At 36.6% G+C, this 26,608-nt stretch overlaps 1 protein-coding gene across 1 annotated transcript in view; it reads left to right on the top strand.

The window, feature by feature from the left end:
• CAMKMT (calmodulin-lysine N-methyltransferase) overlaps window positions 1-26,608 on the top strand; it is a 227,481-nt gene that overhangs the window by 193,099 nt on the left and 7,774 nt on the right. The window contains exons 8-10 of the mRNA XM_072856781.1: window positions 12,755-12,829; window positions 19,832-19,895; window positions 26,068-26,199. Of these exons, the coding sequence (XP_072712882.1) occupies window positions 12,755-12,829; window positions 19,832-19,895; window positions 26,068-26,199 (271 nt within the window). The remainder of the gene's footprint in view (window positions 1-12,754; window positions 12,830-19,831; window positions 19,896-26,067; window positions 26,200-26,608) is intronic.

Genomic DNA, 26,608 nt, shown 5'->3' with positions numbered 1-26,608 from the left:
CCTGCCAAGTAGACAAAGGCCACGTGGGCCCCAGGAATTATCTTTCAGGTTCCATGTGCTGAACACTTCTTGTGAGCAGCCTCAGACACTCATCCCTGCTGAGGAGAGGCTGTGTGGTATGTCCATCCAGAAGCTTAGATTTTGTAGATTGCCAATTGCCATCTACTTTGTATGAGATTTCAGATTTCGTCCCTTGTCAAGACTTCAAACCTGGTCTTTTAGATATCAATCAAAAGCACATTTTCTACCCTGTCCTCATTTACATTTATCTAATGCTTAAGGTCATTTGTGATCATTTGAGTGTATTTCAGCATATGGAATCAGTGAATAATAGATTTCAGCCTCACGCTGTGAAGAAAGATTGTGTTTTTACAAGACATGATGTTGTTTACTGGGTGTTAATAATCACTAATTAATAAACATATCTAGACGTCATAAAATGTTGCATTTTAAGGAGTAAAAATGTCAAGTGTTTAACTTAAGTGCAATAGCATTTGGGGCCTTATTTGCATAAATAAAATAATTAAATTACAAAATAAGGTGAAGTAATATATCAAAACATAAGGCTCATTATAATAAAGACATAATTTGATTTTTACTTCTACATTCTTAAGGCTTTTGCAGATTTGTTGTACCAGTGTAAAGTTTTATAAAATAAGTATTCAAATGACTCTCTCATCCCCAAAATAATGATCATCTTACATTTCTCTATCTTATACACATTAACAGTTGATTTATCCTGTCAAAATTAAGGTTATGCTTTGGTTAGTTATTTGAGAAGTGCTAATGGATGGATCAGTCCTTCAGATTCAGTAATGACGTGATGAAGGCAGTAACAAAGTTATCTGAACACTTCTCAAGGCCTTGAAGAAACTAAAAGGCTGATGTAAAATCTGAAGTATCATCATAACCCTGATTCACTTTTCCTACAACCGAAAACCTCAGTTAAATAATGATAATGGGGGAAAAAAAAACCACAAGAAAATGTAGTGTTTTGTAGGGAAGAATGCAACACTGGCATGCAAAGTGACATTAGGTGACTTCTTTTACGTTGATCAAAGCTTGCAGGCAAATTAATATAGTGATATATTTAAGTGACTTACTGGAATGTTAATTTAATCTGGAGAAGGCATGTTCCTCACTCTAATGTATTATTTAAACAGTGTCCAGTCTTGCAACTTTGCACAGTGTTCAGTGCAAAGGTAGAAGATTCTTTCCATGTAAATATAATTCAGAATAGACCTTTCTCACTGCACCTTCATCTCACATCGGGATCTTGTACTCTTTTCCTTGCACATGGAGCAGAAATTATCAGTATGAGAGTCAGTTTGTGACTGTTCCAGACATTTAAGCCTAGACTTGGAAAATATGCCAAAAAATGTATGGCGCAAAAAGGAACAATCCAGTATCAGCCAAGAGAAGTTCAATTAGGACAACCTGCCATACATTTATTTATTTAGATTTATACAAAATGCAGTAAATGAGCACTTATCTATCTGTCTGCCAACTCTTGATTATTGTTTAAAAGTACAGTAATATAAGCCAAACTGGCAGTTTGTCATATTATGTGTTATAATGTAATAATAGATAGTTAGCAAACAGTTTACTTCAGCAGTGGATATACAATTCTCTTTTATTTTTAGCTTCCATGAGTATGTTCAGAATTTCTTGCTTACACTTACTGGAAGTAGGTACAGTAATGCCACCAAGTTACTAATAAAGACCTGCCATAGTAAGGTGAATTATTAATACTGTGTATGGGTTTGTCAGTTTTATTTTTTTCACAGTTCAATTATTATCCATGAATCGCATTGTTTACCTCATAACTTAGCATATGAGTTATCCTGATAGCAGTCTTTGTACCATCAACTGTTACTGGTTTGACATACATTTTATCGTTGGTTTGAATATGTCCACCAATGATTAAGTTAGCAATAACAAAGTCAAGGAATCTCTGCTCTTTTTCTTCTCTTTATTTTAATGTGGAAATCTTCCTGAAGCAGGGGTTTGGGTAGTAGAGTTTTGAAAAATTGTTATTACAAATGTCATGATGGAAAAGCTTTATTAAAGAGGAAGGCTTGCAGTATATTCTAAAGGCTAACAGACTCTGTCTTACCTACCAGGGAATTTGTTCTTCCATCAGATTCCCTTGTCTGAGAAGACCGAATCTGTTAAGAACAAAATTTGTATACTTATTGCTGATATGGGAGCTGTGAGTTTTAACTGTGGACAAGTCTATTGTTTTGCTAAGAGTTGCCTCAGGGAGGTTACATTCCACATAGGAGTGTAAACAAGTACGTGTAACATCAAGTCAGTGAGAGAAATGCTTGTGGCGTTATGCATCCTTTGATTTAATTAGTAATAATGTATCATATACTCATTGTTCATTCTATAGTCAACATTAGAACCCACATCAAGAATGTATGACCATGTGACTAAAAGTGACAATTCCTTCTCCTTAAAAGTTAACAGATAGGTTATAATCTTATCGGAGATTTTAGTGTTCCTTACAAATGTAATGAATTTACAAGCTTCCAGAATTAAACCTAAAAAGAAAAAAAGTGTTTCTAAAGACTAAATTGCATCCAGCATAATAGTGGATGAGGTCTCAATGACAGAGCACTGAACTATATTGTCCTGATTCCATTCTTATATTAATTACCTCTCTCTCTGTAACTGCCAACGTGTGAATATTTTACCTTACTGCAATGTTCTTCAAATATGTCAGCTTTCTAACCTTCCTAATTTCAAGTGGTCATGTAACAGGTTCCATCAACATAGGACAACCTTAATAAAGACTCTCTCTCTGTTTTCATTCATCAAAATGACCTGAGTGTTGCTAAATTCAAACTTTTTGAAAACATATTTATTGAACTTGTTGTGTTTGTCAGCTTAGCAACCCTAAAGGAGTCCCTTTCTTCCAACTACTTTTCCAGTCTCCTCATGTAACACTGTTGTATGACAACATCTGTTGGCAAGGAGGAAGCTGCCAAAAGGAACATTTCCTGCTCTTTGGTTAGAAAGAAAAGGCTCCTGGTTCCTGCTCTGTTAATTTGATCACTTCATGTATGTGTGGGAAGAAACAATGAATGGTCTGTCTGTTCATGCCCATTGTGAATTTGTAGCTCTCTATCACAGAAAACTCAGGTGGAAACCATTCTGTACCTCTGATCATACTTGCCCTGCTCTATATCTTTTCCGGTTTCAATCTACTCATTTTCAGATGAGAGTGATCAGTACTGCATTCAAAGTGTGCATAAATGATAGATATATGTAGTGGAATAATTATGCTTTCTGCTCCTCTTCTAAAAATGGCTAGCAGTCATTTGCTTTTTTAACTGCAGTTGAACACTGAGCTAGTATTTTCATGACACTGTCTGTCACATCAGGAGATTCCCCGTGATGGTCAGTTTGGAGACCTTCATTTTCTTTATCAAGCCAGAATTAATTTTCCCGTTGTGCACTTAGCATTTATCCACACTGAATTTCATCTGTCATTTTATTGTCCAATTACTCAGTTTCATCCTTCTGCAATTCTTCACAGTCTGCTCTTTTCCTTACTATGTTGCATAACTTCTTAACATTATCAAACTTTGCCACCTCAGTGCTCATCTGTTGTAAACATGTTGAATAGAACAGGTCCCAGGGGAACTCCGCTGATTATCTCCCTCCTTTGTGAGAACTGGCCCTTTACTACTACCCTGTTCCCTGTCTTTTGTTCTATTATTTAGCCATGCCAGGACTCTTCTCCAGGGGCTGTCTACTTTCCTTAAATGTTGTTGGTGAGCGTCTTTGCCAATAGCCTTTTGGAATCAGAAGCAGCCTGTGTTACCCAGATCACCCTTATCTTGTTGACACCTTTGAAGAGCTCAAGGTTTATAAAGCAGGACTTCCTTTTACAGAAGACATATCAAAAAAGGCTTCTGTGGTGAAATTGTCTTCAGTTTCTTCTACAGTGAACACTGATGCAAAGAATTAATTTCACCTCTCTGAAATGTTGTTATCCTCTGTGAGTGCTCATTCTACATCCTGATTATCAGCTTGCAGGAAGATGAGAACAAAAGAAAGAGTACACTCAATTTTTACCTGCCTAATTTCATTATTACATTTAATTTTCCAACTTTGTGATCCTTTCTTCATTTGGGTGCGACTTCAACTTTTGGAGGGATGACATCTTGTTCCTAATAACCTTCTTTACCCTTTGGCCATACCAGCTGACTTTCACCAACTTCCAAGCCTCTCCTATTTGTGTATTTCACCCAGTTGTGTTCACTTAATAAAGTTACAGTTTATTTTAAATTGCATTGTAGTTTTGTCTGTCTTCTTTATGTGATCAGATAAAAATATATAAAGAGAAAAAATTGAAAAGTTAGCAAGCTTTGTAGAGAAATTTCTATGTGTTTGGAAGAACAGGGAGAAAAGCTAGGTGCTAGCTAAAAGTATAGCATTGCATTATTTTAAATAATTTTTGCTCAAATCCTTGGCTACTTTATGATGGCCTCCTCTTAGCTTAAAAAACATGCTTTTGGTAAAACTATTCTTCTTGTACTCTCTTGGACTGGACAGAAAGACTAGGTGGAGACCACTGATATGAGAAAACTTACAACTTTCTTCCCAGGGCTTTCAAGGAAAATGTCCATGAGATGTTAGAATCGAAGATTATTTGTTTTATTCCTATGCTCTTTTGTGTATCCATCTTTTAAGCCAACTTTTACATTGTTTCCTGATTCATGTTGTTACCATTGTACCTTTGTCTACCCTTCCTTGTCTACCTTGGCTCTACCTTAATAGGCAGTCACCAAGTACATTTTACACGTTTTCAGTAGGCTCTCTCCTTCACAGGCGCTCTCGGCTAGTCTTTGCCACAGACATAGGAAAGTTGGGACAAACTTTACATTTTGACAAAATGATGCTTACAGTGTTATCTTTGTTTATTTCATTAATATTCAATTAATATTCAGTTATTCAAATGTTAATCAAGGATACTGAAAATGAATGGGGTTCAGGAAAGAGGTAGCAGAGTGAATCAGGGTCTGGAAATGAGAGAGTTAAAGAGCTCTGTTTACTTAACTTGTCAAAGAAATGACTTGATTGTTAAGAAATGAATTGATTTTGATCTGAAAGTCTCATGTGGGGAAAAAAATCTTTAATAGAAGATCACTCTTTAATCTAGCTTACAAGTACCTAACAAGATGTAGAAATCGAAGCTAGACAAATTCAGTCTAGAAAAAAATGAGATTTGACAGAGAGAATGATAACACATTAGAACATCTTTCCATGGAAAGTGGTAGTTTCTTAAGCAGTGGATGTGTTTAAATCAAGTTGGATATCTTTCTGAAACATGTATTAATTTCCTGAGATATGGGCTTGATACAAAAATTTGAAATCTTGGATGTTTATTGTGGTCCCTTCTGCCCTCAGAATTTAAGCACCTGTGAATTATATCTTCTATGCTGTTTTTAATTTTTCCTCCTATTCAGTCCTTCTGGACCTGCCTGGTCCACTTCACATTCTTTGTTTTTTTTCTTCTCGTTCCCTTGATTATCCTCCCCGTATTCATGGGTAGACTATTTTCCACAGAGCAAGAAACTGTCTTCTTTTCCTTCATATTTTTACACAAATTGAACTTTCACAAAGCTTTCATTCACTGGTCCTACCAGTACAGTTGTGCCACATGTGCTTATGCTGTCTTGCATTTTGAAATGATATATTTTTTTATACCATATCAGTCTGAATTAGAATGTGAGAACCATCCATTTTGTGCATAATGTACTACATGAACCTTGCTAAAAACAGAAGTCAATCTCCTAAACAAAGACTAATTTAGAATGTATTGATGTAGAGGAGGGATGCGAAAAGGCAAATTCACAAACACCAGTGGTATTTTTTTATGGATAACATTTTTATACAAGATATTCTCACTTCTTTTTAAAAAATAGCCACACTTGTGCTGAATGTTGGGCTGTGGTGTGTCCACAAAATGGAAAACTTTATTCTGCAACAGTTTTATTTACATGCAGTGTATTTATTATGTCCCAAAAATTTAGTAGCTTTTGATACGCAGCAAGTGTGTAAGTGTTAGGACTTATTTTTGAAGAACTGTAATGTTCCCATCTGAATTTTAGCAAGATACTTTGTACAGAATAAGACAGAGAAAATATGTTCTCAGAATAAGGAATAAGGGAAGCACGTAACTTTATCATACACTTTTAAAAAGGAACTTTTAGGCAGGAAAATCTAGATAGAATCATAGAATATCTCAAGTTCGGGGGGACCCATAGTTGGTTTTGGTGTTTTTTCTTCTTTTGTATTACCACATTAATGTGATGAGATTCCATCATGAATTGTTGTACCAGGCATTGTATAAACACAGAGCAAAAAGGCAGTTTGTGTTAGAAACTCTATGGTCTCAGATCAGAGATAGATATGGTGAGGAAGGATAACGAGGATAACTGTAGTCAGCGTGATAGACAGGGTTGGAGGCATAAGACCAACCTAGCCTCCTTTCAGTTTTTGTAGGCGCTGTTTTAAAGGAGAGTTTCAAGGATAATGGAGTAAGGTTGTGAATGTTCATGGATAACATAGTGGAAGAAAATTGTAAAGGTGCTTGCTTGAAAAGTTAAGTGGAAGCTGTAGACTGACATTAGGGCTGATTAAAGAAGGGATTTGTACTTTCAATATTGAATTAGAGATAAAAAATAGGGAAGAGAACTGTTGTGAAGCATTTGGAAAAGAAGACTTGCAACTTACCTGGAGGAATACAAAGAGAAAGGTGACAAGATCAGGGTTGTAGGCAAGAAAAACAATCTTTGCAGCAGCCTACTGAATAAATAGTAATAGGCATTGTAAATAATAATATGCATTTTCCAAGAGCAGAGAGAACAATATTGTGATGTTAAGATATAAGTGATGATGACATGGTCAAGAGTTTAAGTTGAGTGGGTAGGTAAGAAACTTATTAGAGATGCTATGCAGAGAGAATAAGCAAAATCTGAACAGAGCTGAGGTATGCAAATATAGAGGAAGGTCTAAGCTAATTAGATTACAGACTGGAATTAATAGTTATATCCAAAGGGATCAAGAAAAGGTGGTAACAACAATGTCTTGTTGTACTTTAGAGGTGATGAGCTTCTCACTCACAGAGGCTGTGAAAAATACTGAGTTGTGAGTCTACATACACAGTGTGAAGCAGAGAAGTGGGTAGCTGGGTTTAGCTTTTATGGATGAGGTAGCCCAGAAGTAAAATTCAGAGGAAGAAGAGGTTGAGATAGAATACTGTGAAATTATCAGAAATGGGGGAAAGGTTTAAAGACAATCTTTAGAAGAGCACATTGAAAAAAACAGTAAGAGACAATTAAAAAAACCCAAACAGAAAATAGTGGAATAAAAAATTCTAATGAATAGCAAGACTTTACTGGGCTGAAGAGAGAAGAAATGTCCAGGAGAATGAGGATAAAGTGCAGATTTTGAGCCTAGCTCGGAAAAATAATCGGTATACTTTGACAAAAGTAGATAAATGACGTGGAAGTTGCCGAAATCTGCAAGGAGATTGTTAGAAGGAAATGTCCATTGGCAATTGTAACTATCACATTCAAACTGCTTAGAAATGTGAGAAAAAAAGGAGAATGGTTGATGTTGGGTACCTGTGGTTGAAAATTTAACCTTGGTCCCTTCAAACCAGGTACGCACTGTAGGGAATGAGATAATGGATAAGAATACAAAGCAAAGTGAAGCAGTGAAGGTAAGAAAGGCAGAAGGTGAAAGAAGGTGGAGAAATAAGAGCAACCTAATGAGATTATAATGAGAAAGATGGGGAAATGATAGTAGGCAAACTTGCAAGACCGCTCAGAGGAGTTGTAATGATAGGTGTACACATTGCCTCTGTCACTAAATTAAAATCCATCTTCTTGATCTTTATACAAAACTGAGGAATCTCAAACAAAGATCAAGGTTTGGAGAAACATCCTGATGATGCCTTTTATTAATGTGTTAATGAACTTGCTTGGTTAATGTCATAGAAAAAGTCATAAAGCCCCAGACAAAAATCTTTTACCTGAACCTGTATACTTACCAATGATAATGCTTTTCAAAGACTGAAGCCTAAATTAAAATATGAAAAGAAGAGGTGGGTAGATAGAGGTTCTTGGTAGCTGTTCATCTGCTAAGTGGGACAAATTTTTTTCTCTTTATTAAAACTACTAATACATTTTGAAACAAGTAAGTCTTTTGTGTCTTTTGTCCTTTCTTCTAATTTTGATTTTTTGTCTTTATCCGCACAACTTCTTTTCTGCTAACTTGAGAGCTACTCTAGCCTATGCCATTCATCACAAGAACATCTCAGGGGGACTTGGAAATGTTTCAAGTTTTAACAATCAGAGACTTAACCTGTTTTTTCTCATGTAAGTTACCTGCCTAGACACACTAGGAAGACAAACACTGAATAACAGAAGTTGAATAATAATAGTAATGAAGAATTTTGCATGAGAAATAAGAACCTGGTAAAATCAGGTCTTTTGTTGTAGATTGCTGAGATACTTTACCACTGTAAGAAAAAGAGTGTCGACATTTGTCAGGCTATCCTCCATAAATTAGAATTACGGTACAGGGGAAGTGCAGCCTTGGCTGCTGTAACTATCCCTCCAACATTTGCTATTTTGTTGTGGGTTTTTTTCTTTGAAATACAAGGGGATATTTGGGGCTATGTTCGTAGTACTTAAAGTCTCTATTTTCTTAGTTGATCTTTTTGTTCTGTTATCATTACAATTCTTTTTATCTTGACCTAATCACATTTTCTGGCTTGCTTGTCAATTTAAAAGATAAATCAGGAAAAAAAAGAAAAAAATGCTTTGATTGTTTGTGTTGTGTGTTGTTTGGGGATTTTTTTAATGAATTTGTTGCTTTAGAGTGGTGTAAGATTGACAGCCTAGGAAACTAAAGCATCAGTACATATTTTCTCAGACTATTTTGACAGTATGCTTTATCCCTGACCTGGAAAAGCCACCTCTGCATGTGAGAGGATAGTTCATTCTCCATAGCTCATTCAGTCCTTGTCCTTTTTGCTAGGACTGCCATCAAGATTGCTAATTATAGTAATAGGTTTGTGACGTGGGTACTTTTCCTCTGAAAACTGGTCAAACTCATTTGATACAGGCCATAAAGCAGCCATTAGTGGGTACCAAGTTTCAGCCACCATCAGTTTGACCTAAGTAGTAGCTGAACAGTGCAGTAGTCTTTTTTCCCTCGCATCCTATTTCATTTTTTAATGTTCATGTCAAGAGTGGGCTTTAGACAGCCTTAAATATGTTGGGGTTTGGGTTTTTTTTTTTTTTAAAGCCATTGAAGGTGTGGCTTGGACAGAAATACAGAGTAAAGCACATTTTTCAAATTTACAAAATAATTTCGGCTGTTAGCACTGTAGCATCTTCCCTCAAAAGAAAGTTAAAAATATTATAGCTTTAAAACTTCTTATATTTCTGGAAGAGAAGTGGCTTGAGAAAAAAGTGGTTTATGTCCACTAATTTAGTATTACTGGAAAGGGAACATGAGGAAAATATTAACAAGGCTTACATTTTTTTCATGTTGGCACTCAACACGATACTGGTGATTTAAAAGACGACTTGTGGTATGGTATTTTTACACTTCTGTCTCTTTTTTTTTAAAGAAAATTTCATAAAGACTGAGATTTTCAGATTTCTGTTGCTAACACTTTTCTGGGTTTCCTAGCAGTGCTTTTCCTTAAATGGAAATTCAATCAGCCCTTACTTCATGGTGCCTTCAGTATTTCTTTCAGGTCTGACCACTAAGTCCAAGAGTCACATCCTCGATAATCCCTGAAAAAATTATTGTTCCTCACCCCCTTACTACGTATAGATACATGCCATGTGTATAGATACAGATATACACATCTTTACCTTTCTCAGAGTTGTTTTGCATTATCAGTGTATTTTTCTGTGCTTCACACTCAGGAATTGTGTTTGGATTACAAGAACTTGTACGGCTAGTTGATGGTATTTATATACATCCTGATTCTGATTCACTATTTTCATTAGCACTAGAATTCAAAATAGCTGATTCTGATTCCGAATCAGGCTGATTCTGACATCAGTGTTAATGATGTAATAATGCTGACTCTGAGGAGAATTGTTTCTGACTCCCTGATATGTGGGGGCATGTCACTTTACAGGTGCAGGTGCAGATGTTTGATTGCAGCTCATGCAAATTTGTGGAAGCATTAAACAGATAACGGTGTAGATATGGTAGCCCAGAGTTAGCTACCGAAACAGTTTTGGAGGTTGCAGACAGTATGGAGCTTCACGTACCCTTAGCTGCGCTTCCCTTACTAGTCATACTTGCACTTGGCTAAAGATAGCGTGGATAAATATATACAGCTTGTAGTTGCATCTCTCCCGCCAGCGTGCATACATCCTGAGTGAGATCAGAATGAGTCCTGTTGATACTTACTTTACAGAAATCGTCTTTAGTTTACGTGGTTATTTCCCCACAGGAGTAAAGATTTGCCTGTACCTCTTGAAAATTGATGGCAAAGTCGATTTTGAAAATCTTGTGTGTAAATTTATCATTGGCCTTTGCATAATTATCATGTCTTCAGGAATGCAACTGTATTGAAGCTAGAGACCAAGAGCAGCCCTGGTGCTAGATCAGGAAAATGGAGGAAGACTGGCTTATGGCTGGATGTGGGGCCCTTAGCTCACTCGTTCTAACAGCACACATGCCAGTCACATTGCACCACTGCTCGTGCTCCTCGCAACTTGTCGACTCCATATTTTGCTCAGCATTACGGTTTCTGAGCTTTTACCTACCCACACAAATTCCTTTGTGCCTACAGTAGGTGTGCACAGAAAATGCTGTATTTTGGATGCTCAGCAGGAACCTGACAGTAACATGAGAGAGGGTTTTTTTTTTTCCAGGAGGAGGCACCTGTGCTGCCTTCTGAACGGCATGTGTGAAGTATAGTAAATATATGGGTTAAAAAAAATCATAATTTACATCCCTATAGTGGTACTGATCAGATCTCTGTTTCTGTAGCAATGAGAACCAAAGGTGGCCTTTTAAGGCTCACAGTTCATCTACCAATTTCCAGTTCTGCTTTAGGATTCTTAAAGTATTAGAGTGTGTGCTTTAAACCCACAAAACTTACCTTTACCTAATTTTCACCATTCTAACCTAAGTTTCCACGGAAACAGGGTTGAAAAAGCGGCTGGTAGCCAGCAGGCAGCCAGCAGCTGAGAGTGAGAACTCTCGTTTGTCACTTTCCACTACTGGATGCCTGCTGCGTGCCAGTGTGCAAAGCTACCTAAGCTTCTAAAATCTGGAATACTTTCAATCTGAGGGGGAAAAATTAAATTAATCTACTCTTTCCTCTCTTTGGATTGTCACACTAAATTCCAGGAGGCCAAATGGGCTAATGTGTCCTGATCTGTTCAGTTACACTGAGCCCCACATAATCAAAGTTTTCCCAACCAAATGGGCCTCTCCTTTCATAATTTCCAAGTTTTAAAAGCATTCTCTCTCAAATTTTCTGTCTGTGCGCATGTACATGCCTATTGTGGTACCTTAATTCTCTATGGCTCCATATCTATCTACCTACATATTTACGAGCCTTTTTTGCATATAGTATAGTCAATGTATAAAATTTCCTTTTTTCCTGTATACTTAGGAAACATTTCTGAATGAACACATTATAACTGATCCTCAGTTAAATATTAGGAGTAGGATGTGAATGGAGATGGCTTTTAACCAGAAGTAGATTATAGCGGTGGGAAGACTAAAGGGTCTATTTGGTCAAGACTCATACAAAACTGAGATAAGCATGCACAACCTGACAAGATCAGATTAGACCCTTCCCCCACAAGTGCTTTTCCCATAAATATTTATCTACTTTCTATTATAAATAACCAGGAAATGAAAAAGAAGGATAGAGTCTTTTTTTAAAAATAGCCTAGAAATAGAAATGCAGCTTCAAATCTTCAGGGTAATGATATTTTAAGTATGCAGTAAATTCCAATACTAGTTGCTGTTTTTTAAATGGGAGCAAAGTACTGAAATTCTTCATGGCGGCTACATAAATTGGCAGCATTCATAAACAAAGAAGAACTTTGTACATATGTGCATTTTTGCCTACTATTGCATACCTTAGAATCAAATAACTTATCACCTATGAGAGAATAGGTGTTGACAGAGTCAGCACTGCTGTATTTTTAAGCTTGCCTGCGGCAACATAGCTGACATTGAAGTTAAGCTTGGCATTTTTTCACCCTGTCCCTCCTCCCTGCAGCCCAAGTGGATGCTCACTTCATCAATGAGAAACACAACTGACTTGCCTGCCAGATGTAACGGAGATCCATGAATGCACATCTGTTCTGCAAATTTATGTTTCATTCAGATTGTCGATACTTTGACTTCACTTCCTTGTGCAGTGGTGTTAAGGGGTAAAAATCTGAAGGCATACCTGTGCCACTAATTCAGAAATACGTATTTGTTGGTGATCCACTCATCAGAACCTGTGTGGATTGCCTTTCTGTTATATTAAAAAATAGCTCTTTAGCTTTGAGATGTAAAACCTTAAAAATGCACAGAATAATATTTTTACGTTCATCTTTGAAAGTAATGAGTGTGTACTTTTTAAAACACTTCTGTGTCACATAATAATATTAATACTTTAAAAATCTCAAGATGAAAGATGTAAGTCCTTTTTTATTTTCTTTTCTTTTTTTAAAATCTTTTTTTCCTCTAGCATTTTACGATGGGATAATGAGACAGATGTCTCTCAACTGGAAGGACATTTTGACATTGTTATGTGTGCTGACTGGTAAGTACATAAAAATCATAAAACTCATGTTAGAAAAATAGCTTTGCTGGAGTAATTGTACTGTGCTGCTTGCTGATGGCTAAGCAAAGTCAACAAATGAAGCACAAAGCCACCTTAACCTCAACAAATTAATATTCATCTCCATGTGACAGTTATAAGGTAGTCTTCTATCACACAGTAACTTCTACCACATTATTTCCCAAAGATTGATTTTGAGAAGCATTTCCATTTTCTGGAATTGCCTCTGTTTCATGCTTGACGTATCAGTAAATGGACGACTTAGGCAAATTGCAAATAATTATGGCTCAGTGAGGAACAGTCTGGAGAAAAGGGAGTTTATCAACACAAACAGCTCAATTAGCTTACTTCTTAGGAAAGATCTGACTATTGATATAAGGGGATATATTTTTTGCTCCCTGGAAAATCTTTCTGAGATAAAAAAGATTTTCAAAACCTTTTTTGCCCCCATCACATTCTGTTTCTTAAATCGGTTTGACAGCAATATTTGTAGACATAGGCTTTATATTATTTACACAGTCACATGTTAATTGTAAGAGAATTCTTAGTAAAAAAATGAGAGTACAGCACTTAATTTATGAAAAGGTAGATACATGTTACAATATGGTATATTGTTTAATAATTTATGCAAATAGATTTGATTATTGACACAATCCTTTTCTGATACTGGATTTGCAGAATTGTGCTGTGTTATATTTGCTGCATGCTAACTTTAAAAATGGTATGTTATTAATTATTTGTGTTATATAAATGGAGACAGTGTAGAAAGAGATGTGCAAATTCCATGTAGGAGAGTAGATATTTTTAAATGAATCTGTCTTTCCTTCATGAATATTTGCTCTTGACCCTTTAAATACCCAAAACAGAAAAAGCTGTTTATGTTTTGTTGCACATAACTATTGTGAGAGACCAAATTCTGAAAACAGGGACTTCCTAGGACAGCTCAGTTCAGCAGATCTCTGTACCTTACTAAGAAATAAAGGAAAAAGGCAAAGGGAAGTACGAAGCTGTCTATTGTCTTTTTAAACAATGTTCTTTTTAAGTGACTTCTGATAAAATATTCCTCTAAAGCTTTTTTGTTTGATATTTTGCTATTTAAGCAAACTCTTCTTATTTCAGAAAAGTTACTGGTTTTGTATAGCCCTGGAGAGAGTGTATTTAGTTGTCTTTTTTCCCTTTTTCTAATACCTATTTGTTGACAGAATGCAACAGTGCTTCATTTCTCTTAGCATTTAATTTCAGAAAAGTTCTTTGTTCTCAAAAAGGACAGAGAAAGGTTTCTAACTAATCGCTGATAATGTGCCTCAGAGATGCATCATCTGATTAAAATAAGGAGCTAAACAACACCATATGATTTCAGCAAGTAATTTAGTAAATGCCTTCCTCACCAAATATTAGAATGGATACTCCAGGTTTCATTGCACAGATGAAGTTAATGCTGGACAGGATTAGATCAGATTAAGTATGAAAGTCAGATCAGAGTGCTGGCGGACATGAGCAGGAGGGCAGCAGTCTTCTCGGAGGCTTAGACAAGGCTCACATATGGATGTTCTCCAGATTATGTGGGTGAAGCAAGGTCTTGCCAAGAGATTTAGAGTTAAATTTGTTCTTCAAAACAACCTGGCTGTGCCATCTCTTGTATTCTTGATACTCACACCATGTCATCCTATTTGTGCTGGGAGTGCAGCAGAGTGGAGCAAGACTTAAGTTGTTTTTTTCAGTAATGTTCTTGCCTAATACTCCTCCCAGTCTGTTTGGAAATAGTGTAGTTTCTTTAGGAAACAAAGAATCAAACATGACAGGTAAAATACATAATGCATTTGTATTTTGAAGCACTTAAGATGCAGGTAAGTGTATAAATATTTATAGATTTCTAAAAAATAAATAGAAATGTGGAGGTTAGTTTAAAGTATGTGTTTTTATTCACAAATTGTCTCTATTTTCTTATTGCAAGTGCTCATACATATAGTTTAATAAGCGTGAAAATCCCTTTATTGTTTGTTTCTTTTAGAAATCATTCTTTTAGTTATGGACACTAGGTTTTCTGGTACATGAAAAGGCTGGGGAAAAAAATGTCCCATGCTTTATCAAACTCGAATCTTCTTTTCATTTTCATGTATTTCTCTTCCAAGATATAGAATTGGCTTGAGAACTGTTGGCAGGATTTTTGCTTTCTGAGTTTTTTGGGCTGCCATTGAAGAGGAAAAAAAACCACCTCTTTTCTTATAGCTCCTCAGCTGAAACATGAAGTATGCAGCGATAAAAACAGATAGAATAGATTGCATTTAGTTTAACACCATCATATAGCTCATTGTCAGTCAATAAAATCTGGGATTAGAACAGAGAACTAGAAAGCAAAAAATCTGAGCTCAAATATTAGGTACATGGGTAAATTTTTATTGAAGTATTTCCAGCAAGGGTGATATTGTCTGATTCTCTGAATAGCTAACCAGTGGTACTGCTTGATCCCATTTACATGAAAACAAGCTCTATTCATAAACATATTCCAAATCCACATGGAGGTTCAAGTAAAAATGTACATGATTACAACAAGCAGCGATATGTTTATATTCATATATTTACAGTCAGACTTTCATAAACCTTGTGTGCAGGGGTGGAAAATAAGTTATTTCCCAGAACAGACAGTCTATTAGTTAACAGCTAAATTTAGTAGCTCAACTAGATTATAAAATAAATAAGAGGCAAACTGTGAAAGCTAGTCATTATTTAACCATTCAGGATTTTGACAATAAAAATAGTTTCATGGTTCAGCAGTTCCGAAATAACTTGTAAAATGTCAACTATGAGATAAAAATAAGGAAAAAAAAATCTTGGTGAGGCCATATCTGGAAGAAGGATACACTGGAAAAAAAATACTGAAATAATGGAATTTTTAAAGCATATCCACCCACCTCATCTTTGAGGGGGAATTTTAAGGCCAGGTGAGGGCTGACAGAATTTTAGACTTTCATTTGACCTACACTTGTGGGTATAAAGTCATGCAGGTGCTGGAATTGTAAGAGTGAGTATGAACAGAGGAGGAGAAATAACAGGTACCTGTATGGACAGGCCAAAACCAAGACTCTTCCAAAGCTCTTGAGAGCCTCAGATTTCTGATTATTTAAAAGGAAGCGTATATCCTTTTCTTTATTAAGAAAAAGGTTGCTGAGATGTATAATCGAAGGAGAGAGTCAAGGCCAGTAGGACTGAGCCAATAGAAAAATCTTTGTGTTTCATGTTCTTGTGAAACATGTTTTCACAAATAATTTTAATGTAGAGACAGTATAAGGTCTAAATCCCGATACAATTTTGGAAATGCATAATATCCCACTTTACGTAGCTAGACTGATTATGTTCTTAAAGTTTGGCACATGCATAAGTATTTGCACAACAGAGGCTGGGGGGACTATCCCACATTACTTTCACTGCTGAGATTCTTGCTGAAGTCATGGGGAGTTGTGGATTCACCAGAGATGTAGGACTGAACTGAAAGTATTCTTTAAAGATCTTAAAATATGTCATTTTTGTCTCTGTTAGTATTTCATTTAATATAAGGAAATTTTTTTGCAGGAATGCAGTAAGATCTCTGTCCTTCTTCAGTTTAAATTTATTATTCATTTTAAGCCTGATTTCTTGCACACACTTTCAAGTGCATTGGAATCTGACGACATGGAAGTAAGGGTTTTTTCAGTTTATGTCAGCCGTGTAGTTAAAGGCGAACAAAAAGATAAATGGCTCTATACACTGGGCACTATACATGAATGTAATAATGTCTGAAGTACACCTGTAAACTAAGCTCTTTTACCAATTGAAAAGCATGCAAAATGAAAATAAGTTCACATCATAGCCTATAAAATATAAGTATATGCCCCTTGTTTATCTGAGGCACAAGATAAAAGGATATTGGCATGAAGCAAACTGAGAATCTGCTTGTTTTTTAAATTTGTTTCCTTGTGGCTTACTGTTACTTCCATACAGTTTTGGTATAAACTTTCATTTTGGTTTTAATGGTAATTTAAAATTAAAAAAAAAACAAGAAGAGAGAGGTGACAAGATTGCCTGCCTGTTCATCCAGATTTCACAGGTTAAGAGCACTGCCTAAACAAAGGCCAAATCATAAACTCTGCTCTTGCCTCTCTTCTGCTGTGCTCCAAAACTTCCTTGCTGACCCGAGAAACCCTTGCTATTCCTGTCCTGAGCTACTGCTTTCACAGCGTCCTTACTACCTAAACATGAGACATTACCACTAAAGTAATGGCGAGCTAAGACAAATTTGCATTGAGGTATGAGAGCTGAGTGAGAATGGTTTAGAACAATACATTATTTAATTTCACTGAGCTGTTGTGAACTTTAAAGAATTCTCTCGGGTTCATTTTCAGTATGCTGTGGCAATATTTAGTCATACAAATTCTACTGGTAGGAGAAATTGCATGACTAAATCTCCTTGCGTGGGCCAAATCCTGTGCTGGCCCTGTCTGCAGCACAGATTATCTAACGACTTCTGCAGGATTTTCCTCATTCAAGGCGTCCTCCGACTCAGAGGGAGGATAGAGATGTTCCCTGGAGTCACTGCATTGCATTAACATTGCTTCCAGCCTTCTCTGCTCCCTCTGGTCAGAGTATGTGGCTCACAGAGCAACAGACTGGAAATCGCAATATTGGAGACGTATTTTCAATTGAAGTAGGTCCTGCTGCCAGGGACAGGCCTTCTGGAGGGCAGGGGCAACTTGGGAGCAGAGCCAGGGCAACTGTCCCAGGTTATCTGGGTTTCCTAAGCTAACAGGGCTAAGAGTCCACCTCCCATACCACCAAAATATCAAGTGGGAGTCAGACAGAAAAGGTATTATTGAAGTTGTCTAATCTCTTGGCAGGTCATGTAACCATTTTAAGTTCTCAGACACTCACTTTCTGGTGAACAAAGCCCTGTAGTTCTCTCATTGTAAAGAAACAAAGATTGGTAGCAGCAGTTGTGCCCCCATCTCATTGTAAAAAGAGAGAATGGTATGCAGGTCCATGAAAAAGGAATTTTAGCACTGGTAAGCTGACGCAAAATTGTGTTTTCACTACACTGCTTTCAAAAATAAAAATATTATAAGTGCATTTTTCATTTGGAATGTATGTCTGTCTACACAGGATCTCAGCAAGTCTTAAATGTGTGCATGCTTGCGATGTTTCAAGTTGAAGAAAATTAATTATTTTTAGCGATTCTTTTGGGAGAGAACTCATACACTCATTCCACCTCTTCTGCAGGTGGCTAAGTTCCTGATGAAGTAGTGTCTTATGGTATCTGTCTGCATAGGGATCTACCTGAGGTGAATGTGATTAAAACTCCCAGGAGGCATTAGAGGTATCAGCTGCTGTTCCAATGGATTAAATTTAAACAAGCATTTTTTCAGTAATGTTCTTCCAGTAAGATTAATCAAGGCTGAGGGGCAGCCATCATGCCAATTGCTAAAGTTTAAATTTTCCTGTGGGCAGGCTATCAGAGAAATTGTTAGCTAGTACTTCGATATCTTAAGAAGAAATTCCAGAGGTCATACTTCTATATGAAATGTTCTTTAAGAAATGTGTGGATACCCAGTCTACCATATTTTCTCAACAGTGTGAGGTTCTGCCCGTTTTTATTGATGAAATTTGGTCACTGACAAGTCTTCCGATAGGCTTTTTTTTTTCCTGAGTAGCAAAAATTCACAGCTCTTACACAGCTGCTTGACCCTGTGATATGTAATATTGTATTCTCCTTGGTAGCTGTGGAGCGTCCTTACCGAAATATCCACACATATTCTGTTCTAGATGACTGGCATGTGGTTGGTTGGCAGACTGTGTTTTTCTCATCAGTGTTTTCATATATTCTTTATATTCTTTTAGAAATTTCAAACCTGAAAAAAAACTACCCACATCTCTTCAGAAAGAGATGTTTGAGAATAAATGGAAGGGGAGTAAAGAAAAGAATCATAAAGAATGGACAAAATGCTGTGTAGTGTGGAACTTGAGCTTGACACAGGCTGGGAAGCAGTTTTCTTACAGAGAAATCATGAAAAATCATGAAGAAAGAATCACGTTATTTGTGGCCTGCTTGATAGAGTTCCTTATCTGAATCGACAACATAAATGCAGCTCACAGTAGTAAGGACTGAAAGGCATCAGTTGCTATCCGATGGTTATTCACTAACCATTGTAAATGCACTCTCATCCACAGTAACTACATGTCCACAAATATCTAGTCAAGAGTGATTGGCACCCTGGTTGCCACTATTAGTATATACATTAAGGTACTGAGGGGCATGAAGAATGAATTATCCCCTCAAATCATGAGGTAATCATGCCAAAACAGGGCTGAGCATGTTGGCAACATTGCATGGGAAAATTGACTCTGCTGCTATCCTTGCAGGACCCGTGCTGGAGGTGAAGGATTTCACTCCTGAGACAGGACAACTCTGTACAATCTGGGTCATTGTATTTGAACGGTGTTTGAGGGAGAGAGGAGGTAGGGGCTTGTAAATCTTTATAGGGGTAGATATATAAATAGAACAAATATGCATAATAGATAATAATGAATTAATGCCACAACTGTGAAGGGAAAAGGGAAAAAAATACCCTTAATAGTAGCACCTGAAATACAATAGAAAATACTTTAAAAAACTCCACCCCTCCTTGTATTAAAAAACCATGTGAAATCTTAGCTTTGTACATTGGTCCTGATTTCTGATATGGTAGTATTTTAATAGCTAGCATATGCGATCTGTGAATTTCAGCTATATAAAGATCTGTTTCATGCTGATATTTTAGCTTTGGTTTAGATTATATTTGGTTTTATGTATTTTTTAATGTTCAAAAATACCTGAACTGGACAGAAATGTAGACCACAGTTTCTCTTTTACAGCATTGTGTAAACATATGTAATTAGCCTTGTACTTATCTGCATTAGTATCATTAGAATTGAAAACCCATTTTAATCTGGATTCTGTTCTCTTCTCAATGTCAGCCTGTTTCTGGACCAGTACAGAGCTAGCCTTGTTGATGCAATAAAGAGATTACTCCAGCCCAGTGTAAGTACGTTTCTATTTTCTCCTGAACACTGGCTTCAGAATAATTAGTCTGTGCACAATGATTGAGAGAGTAATGGAATGGCAGGATTAATGTCATGTAATACTTTAATACTTATTATGTCCAACTTCAATTGAGTCTTCTAATCTATCAGATTCTTTCCTAATCATAAACTAGGAAACTTCTTATACTTGGCCTTCTGATAAGGAACACAGTGGGTAGTAAAATAAATGAAACTGCTTCAAAGATAGCGTGAGATTATTTTTATCAAAGCGTTTCTCAAGTATTTTCCTTTGATAATAATGTCTTCATATTAAAGTAAAAGTACGATATTGAAAGTTTTTGTGTTGGCTTCTGTCATTTGTAATCCCTTCAACTGTAACCTTTGTCATTGTGTATTTATTTATTATGAAAGAATATTTTTTCTTTTCATTTCTGTTTATATAAAATGAACAAAACCCTTATGCATATATTGTAGCCTAAAACTTTTTTTCCGTTAAGTAAGCCCTGTGTTCACATGTTTTATACCTTAGAACATAATGAAATTAAGCTCTTCATAAAATGCTTACATGTTCTACACGAGCATCGCTGAGGAAATATTTTACCAGTCTCAATCTAGTAGGCTGTTAAATCAGAGACCTACAGGCAAAAAAAAAAGCTGTTATATGCATATAGTTATACCCAACAAATAATCTTTAATTGCAAAAAAAATTTTTAAGAAGAAGATACCAAAATGAGAGCATGAGAAAGCATGTGAAGTAATTGCTATAAGTAGGGATTTGAAACAGGAATTTTACTTTTCATGCTTACCATACAAATCTTCCAGTAAGGTAAACTTTCTATTTCAAAACAAAAGTATTTCATGTTAGCAATGCGTTCTCCAAACTTCATTTAAAAATTTTATTGTACGTTTTGCACAAGAGGTTTTCTCTGTAGAAGGAATAGAAGACCCAAACATGCAAAGGCTTAAGAAACTGAGTCATTTTAGTCATGTAAGTAATCCCATTCTTTTCTAAGAGTGATCAGGTTTCTATTCTTGGTTCCATCATAGACTTTCCTGAGTAACCTAAGGCAAGTTACTTAAGACTGAATTATTTTAATGAGCTGTGGGGCAAGGCTTCCAGGAAGACAGGAGAAAGGTAGCCACCCTGAGGAAAAGGTTACCCACATATTTCTGTCAGTGGCAGCAAGGGGAGCTTAAGCAGCTCCTGCCCAGAGTGATGCATTCGGACTTCCGTGATGTATCATCAGTTATCAGGGTGCAATAATTTTGGGGACCAGAGCGTGATCTGGAACACAAAGCTGATCCCAGTTTAAACAAAATGCAAAATGTACTTTTTTTCAGCCCAGATCAATGTCCTCACCTGGTTCTCCAGGTAGCCCCCTACGGGCTCCATGAAAGGACGCTGGGGGAGAAGGTATGAGTGACAGGAAGAGAAGTGTGTAAGAGGTGCCCTGGTAGCTGTGACCTGGCTAGAGCCTCTGGCTGGAGTGGAAGAATAGCTGTTAGTTGCTTTGTCTCCTCCTCATAGCTAATCATGGTCTGGTGGTCTATATTGCCAAAAACATGAGTACACACATAGATTTGTATATGCACACACACACACACATATTATTTACCTGGGCTGATTAGCCCAACCAGAGAATTTGATTTGAAAAACAATGACGATAAGGCAGCCTGAATTTTAAGTAGTGTTCATAGCTCAAGTTCCCATCTATAGACAATTTAGGAATTCTTAACCTGACTTTAAACCAAAACTGGCCTGACTTTATCGCTTTTTAAGTCCAGTCAGCTAATTCAAATTCAGAACACGCCTTTGTTTTTCAGAGCAGATGAACTACAGAATTTTGTGAATGTAGATGGAGTAAAGGGAGATGGCTTTTTGTTTCCTGTCTTCCTAGACTGGCTTGCTTCTGCACATCGTGATTAATAGCATAGCCTGTACTTATTTAGTCTGCATTTAGGCCATGGTTCCTATCTCTTATCAGCAAAGCTAGCTTAAGAAATTCTTGCTCCTTGCAGGAATTTCTGTTGCAGAGTTTTGGACCACTGTCCGAACAGTATTTTTTAACTGAAGTCATTTGCCTAGTCCACTCTATGGATGGTCATATGGATGGATATCCAGTTGTGGCATGGCCTTGCAAATTATTGTAGTTCATAACTAAGAGGACAGCAAACTATTTTCTGGGGTGGAAGCTGGGAATACAGACACACCTTAAATGAGCTCTCTTGTCCAAAAAGGACATGTTGAACAGAGATGCCTTCAAGCATATGCTTTCATGGTTTGAAAGACACAAATAAAAGCATATACTCATTTGAGATCCCAAGAGAAAATGCAATCACAAGTACATAATAGTTGTTATTTTTACTGTTCTTGTTAACCTGCATAAATCTAAGGATAACATCAGAGGAAACTTTACTAAATGGCACTATCCTTTGGCCTTTAAAGGAAAAATAAATTAATAGTGAACTCATTTGCCAGTTGCAATAATTAAGAATAGTTTATGGGCATTAGTTTATGCCCAAGCTAAGGCATAAACTACTTTGATTAAGTTCACTCTTCTACATGAATTATTTTGTCTCAAATTGAGAAGTTACATTTCCTTATTGGTAATACTTTGCCAGATTGATAGAGGAATGATCTCAAATTGAAGACACATCTAGATGTAAGACATCTTTCAAGTGTAACTAGCATACAAGTAGGATAGAAGAGTTCAGGGAAAATAATAGCTAGCAAAACCAAAAGGAAAAGTGGAGTAAACAGAAAATAACGGGTATCCTTACAAAGCTGTCTTGAAGGAGAAATTTAGATCAGGTAATTATTCTTACTGTTAGTTTAAGAAGAGATAAATTTATCTGCAGTATTTCCTTCTTCGTTAAGGATGTTATCTGTGGCTATTAGAATCCTTATGGCACAACATGATGTGTTTTGAGTAACTTTTCATTTTCCTGGAAACAGGACTCTGGTCATTTCAGTCACCTGATTCGTAGTATGGCCCTATGGACAGTTGTATTGGCACAGGAAGAGAGGACCAGAAATTCATGCAGGCAGAAATGAGCAGCTCACAGAGTTGCTGGGGGCTGAAATTTCTTCTGAATTTGTTACAAAGGCAAATGTCACCTGTAAACCAATTCCAAGAATTAGGCACTGAAATTTTACATCAAACAAATTTATCTTGAATGGCTATATTTTATTCCTCTTATAAGCAAGCTACTTGATTTGCCAACAGTTAGTTTTATTTTTTCCTATCATTAAAATGTACTTTTAATTTCAATCTCAGAATAAGCAGTTGCTTGTTTGCATATTTCCCTAATTAAGAACATTTTTTATGAAGGCTTTGATTCTTCTGTGGCCTATCCATTCAAAATCCCAGTGAAGTCAATTGGATGCTATTGAACTGTGATTAGTACCAGCAAGTAAGACTGCACTTAATAATGATTGATGAGTACACTTAGTCATAGTCATGTGCAAAATGTGAACATCTGTCTCATTATCTTACTGCAGCATTTTAGTGACACTTCAAACTATTGTAACTGACATTTTCCTCTGTGTTTTGTTCACAAGTTTACTGGAAGTATTTTCCCGGCTGGTGACAGACCATTCTGCACTTTAAACATCATCCTAAACTGAGTGGCACTTTTGAATTACAAGCTTTGAATTAAACAACCTTGGGATAGTCCATCAAGTGTAGATCCAGGCCACTGGTCTAATTTTTTTATTGTACAGCACCCAAGAAATGAAAAACATTTTAAAATTAGAAATGTGAATGCAGTTCTACAACAGCTAGCAGAATCACAGAGATCAGGCAGTTGACAAGTAAGTGCTTTAAACCCAGATTATGATAGACCAGAATTGACCACAGTACCTCCACAGTACCTGCCAGTTTTGAGGAGGTTATTGTAATATTAAACTTAATCACGATTTCTTGGTTTTTATCAGCAAGGGCAAGATCCTCAGGTGTTTTAGGTGCACACTAAATTCAAGAGAGGAATGGGTTTTTACACCAACTAAGGAGCTGCCAAAAGTAACTGTGTAGTGGTTTCCGTAAAAGGCCATTCCCCTTTTTCAGAGTTATCTCAAGATTTTCGCTCTGGTTTGAAGAGATATTTGATACTATGTTGCCTTCTATTTTACTGTATTTCTCTTTCAAATTAAATTTGAAGTAGCCTACAGAGAGTATAAGAAGGAATGACCGCATGGACTGCTGACTCCAAATGGAAATCTGTAAGGGGGTGTTGTTGTATGAGCATTGCTTCCTCATCGAGGCTGCTGGATCAGTGGCTGATGTAGGGCGTGTGGCCCCCAGCCATCTTCGTTCACGAGGTTTAGCCATTCCTGAAGTCCCTGCGTGAATCGTGTGGGCAGTAAGCCCTGAGTGGAGGACATGTTTCCCCTTACAGTGACCTCTCTGTGAAGCTGCCCATGAAGATGAGGGGTTCCAGAGGAGTCTCATCCTTCTTATGCCAGGAAGGGTCTCTGCAGAACAACATTCTGGGGAGTGTGAGATGGCAGCAGGAGGAGGAGGATCCTCAGCTGACGGCTCCATTTGCTGCCCACTTCTGTCTGATGACATTAAAGCATGCAAGGATGTGAGGGAACTGACTGTGAATTTCCTGTGTTTAATGTTTTTCATCCTGAGCTGAGCCTATATTCAGACCTAACATTTACATAAGCAATTCCAGTGCCTTCGGTGGGAGTTACACCCCTTTGCACTTCGTATTTAGCGACAGAATTAAAGTTATAGCTACACAAATGAACAGAAGTGAGTTGCTTTGGTCTCCTCTGTGCTAGGTCTCCTTTGTGCTTAAATTTCCCATGAGAAAGATGAGGATAACAGTATTTCCTTGTCTCACAGAGGCATTGTGAGAATAAATACAGTGCTGTGGTATTAATGATTGGAGTTTTTTAAGTACACATTAGTACCATAGATACCGACATAGAGTTTTTATTGCTGCCTCACTGCGCATTGCCTCAGCATATGTGTGCATGAGCTGTAGCACACAGATTTGTTCCGTATCCTCCTCACCAAGTATCTGTGTCAGCACTGTAACTTTCCAGAGTTCCCATTGGAATTCTCTCTTCTGATCCTTTTTTTCCTGTGGTATACAAGATTGCATTTTCTCAAGTCAAGTATTCCTCTACAGCGTCTAATCATTCTGTAACTTCTTCAGATCCCTAAAAATATTTTTTTGTCTCTTTGGTTGATTACAGCACCTCACAAATTAGTCTTAGCTCTCATGAATATAGAAGTTAAATACAAGAACTCACAGTAAACTTTGTGGCTCCCCTCGGTGTGATATGCTGTTGGCTGATATTAACCTTTTTTTACAGCTCTTCAACCAGTTTTCATTCCATGTGACAGAACACAGTATTCAGCCAATTAGAATTAATTTTGCAAATAAGATTTCAAGAGATGCTATATCAAGTAGGTTAGGTTTTGGGCTAGTACTTTGCACAGAGTGTCTAAAATCTATCAGTTCAAGGTACAGTCATTTTTGTTTTCCTAAATACAGAAGGATGAACAAAAAATTAGCTAATGGACCATAATGTAGTGCCTGGGCTTCATAAATGGCCTGATTGTCTTGAAAGATCCAGAATTACTATGCAAAAACATTAAGTCCTGCTTTAAATGCAATTTACTAATTTAAGGTCAAATTCGGTTGCACTGCTCAGGTAGTTTAAGATATCTTTAAAAAATTAATGATCGGGTCTGATTTTCTTCCCATTTTGTCTTGTTTTACACTGTTGTAATTCCACTGACAGCAAATGGGAGTGTATGTGTGAGAGTAAAAAAAGAAAATCATTATTTACAATCTTTGCATGGTCATGAGCTCACGAATGGATTTCGCATTGAGTGTGTGTTTTGTGTGCTTTTTCTGTCTTTTATTTTGGTAATTCATAACCACCATTATTATATGAAAAGGAGCAGATGTATGGCAGTTGGCAGTTTTCTAAAGAAAATATTTATTTATTACTTTTTATTTTGCATGTGTTTAATCACAGAAATGTTGCATATTTTGAACAATTATTTATATTACCCTATTTTAGTATTTTACCAAGAGAACAATTGACTTTTTCCAGCTTGAGTATATTAAAAGCTTAGTCAGGTGTATGTTATATCTGGTTCCCTTCCAGTTTTAAAAATGTATAAATTCTCTTTTTAATGTTCCAGGGAAAAGCAATGGTATTTGCTCCACTCCGAGGGAATACTTTAAACCAGTTTTGCAATCTAGCTGAAAAAGCTGGTTTCTTTATCCAAAGACATGAAAATTATGATGAACACGTTTCGAACTACCACTCCAAGGTTAGTTTTCTGCTTGTGTTAGATAACACTTTAATCCGCATTGCATTTTGAAGAGATCATGGTCCTTTTGGCAGGTAACCTAAATGTTTGATTAAAGTACTCCTTAGGTGTGCTGTTTCTGAACAGCTATTTTTGTATCTGATTATTTTGTGTGGTAGAACCATCCTTTATCTCTGCACGTCTAGAAGAGTTTTGCAGAAGCATCTCCTGTTTACCCTTTTCATTCATAGAAATCTAATTTATGAGAGTCTTTTCTTGTTGTTGTTAGCTGCCTATAAATATACCGCACACTAGCATTTACATTTTAAGAAAAAGCTTGCAACTTTTAAGTAGGTTAAATACTGAAATGGACTGAAATAAATAGGAGGTGAATGTCTAATTGTATCATATCGTACCTTAAATCCTTATC

The sequence above is a fragment of the Ciconia boyciana genome, chromosome 3, assembly GCF_034638445.1.
Source record: "Ciconia boyciana chromosome 3, ASM3463844v1, whole genome shotgun sequence".
Taxonomy (NCBI): Eukaryota; Metazoa; Chordata; class Aves; order Ciconiiformes; family Ciconiidae; genus Ciconia; species Ciconia boyciana.
Note: the sequence above shows the minus strand (reverse complement) of the source record. Positions and strands in the feature narration are given on the sequence as shown.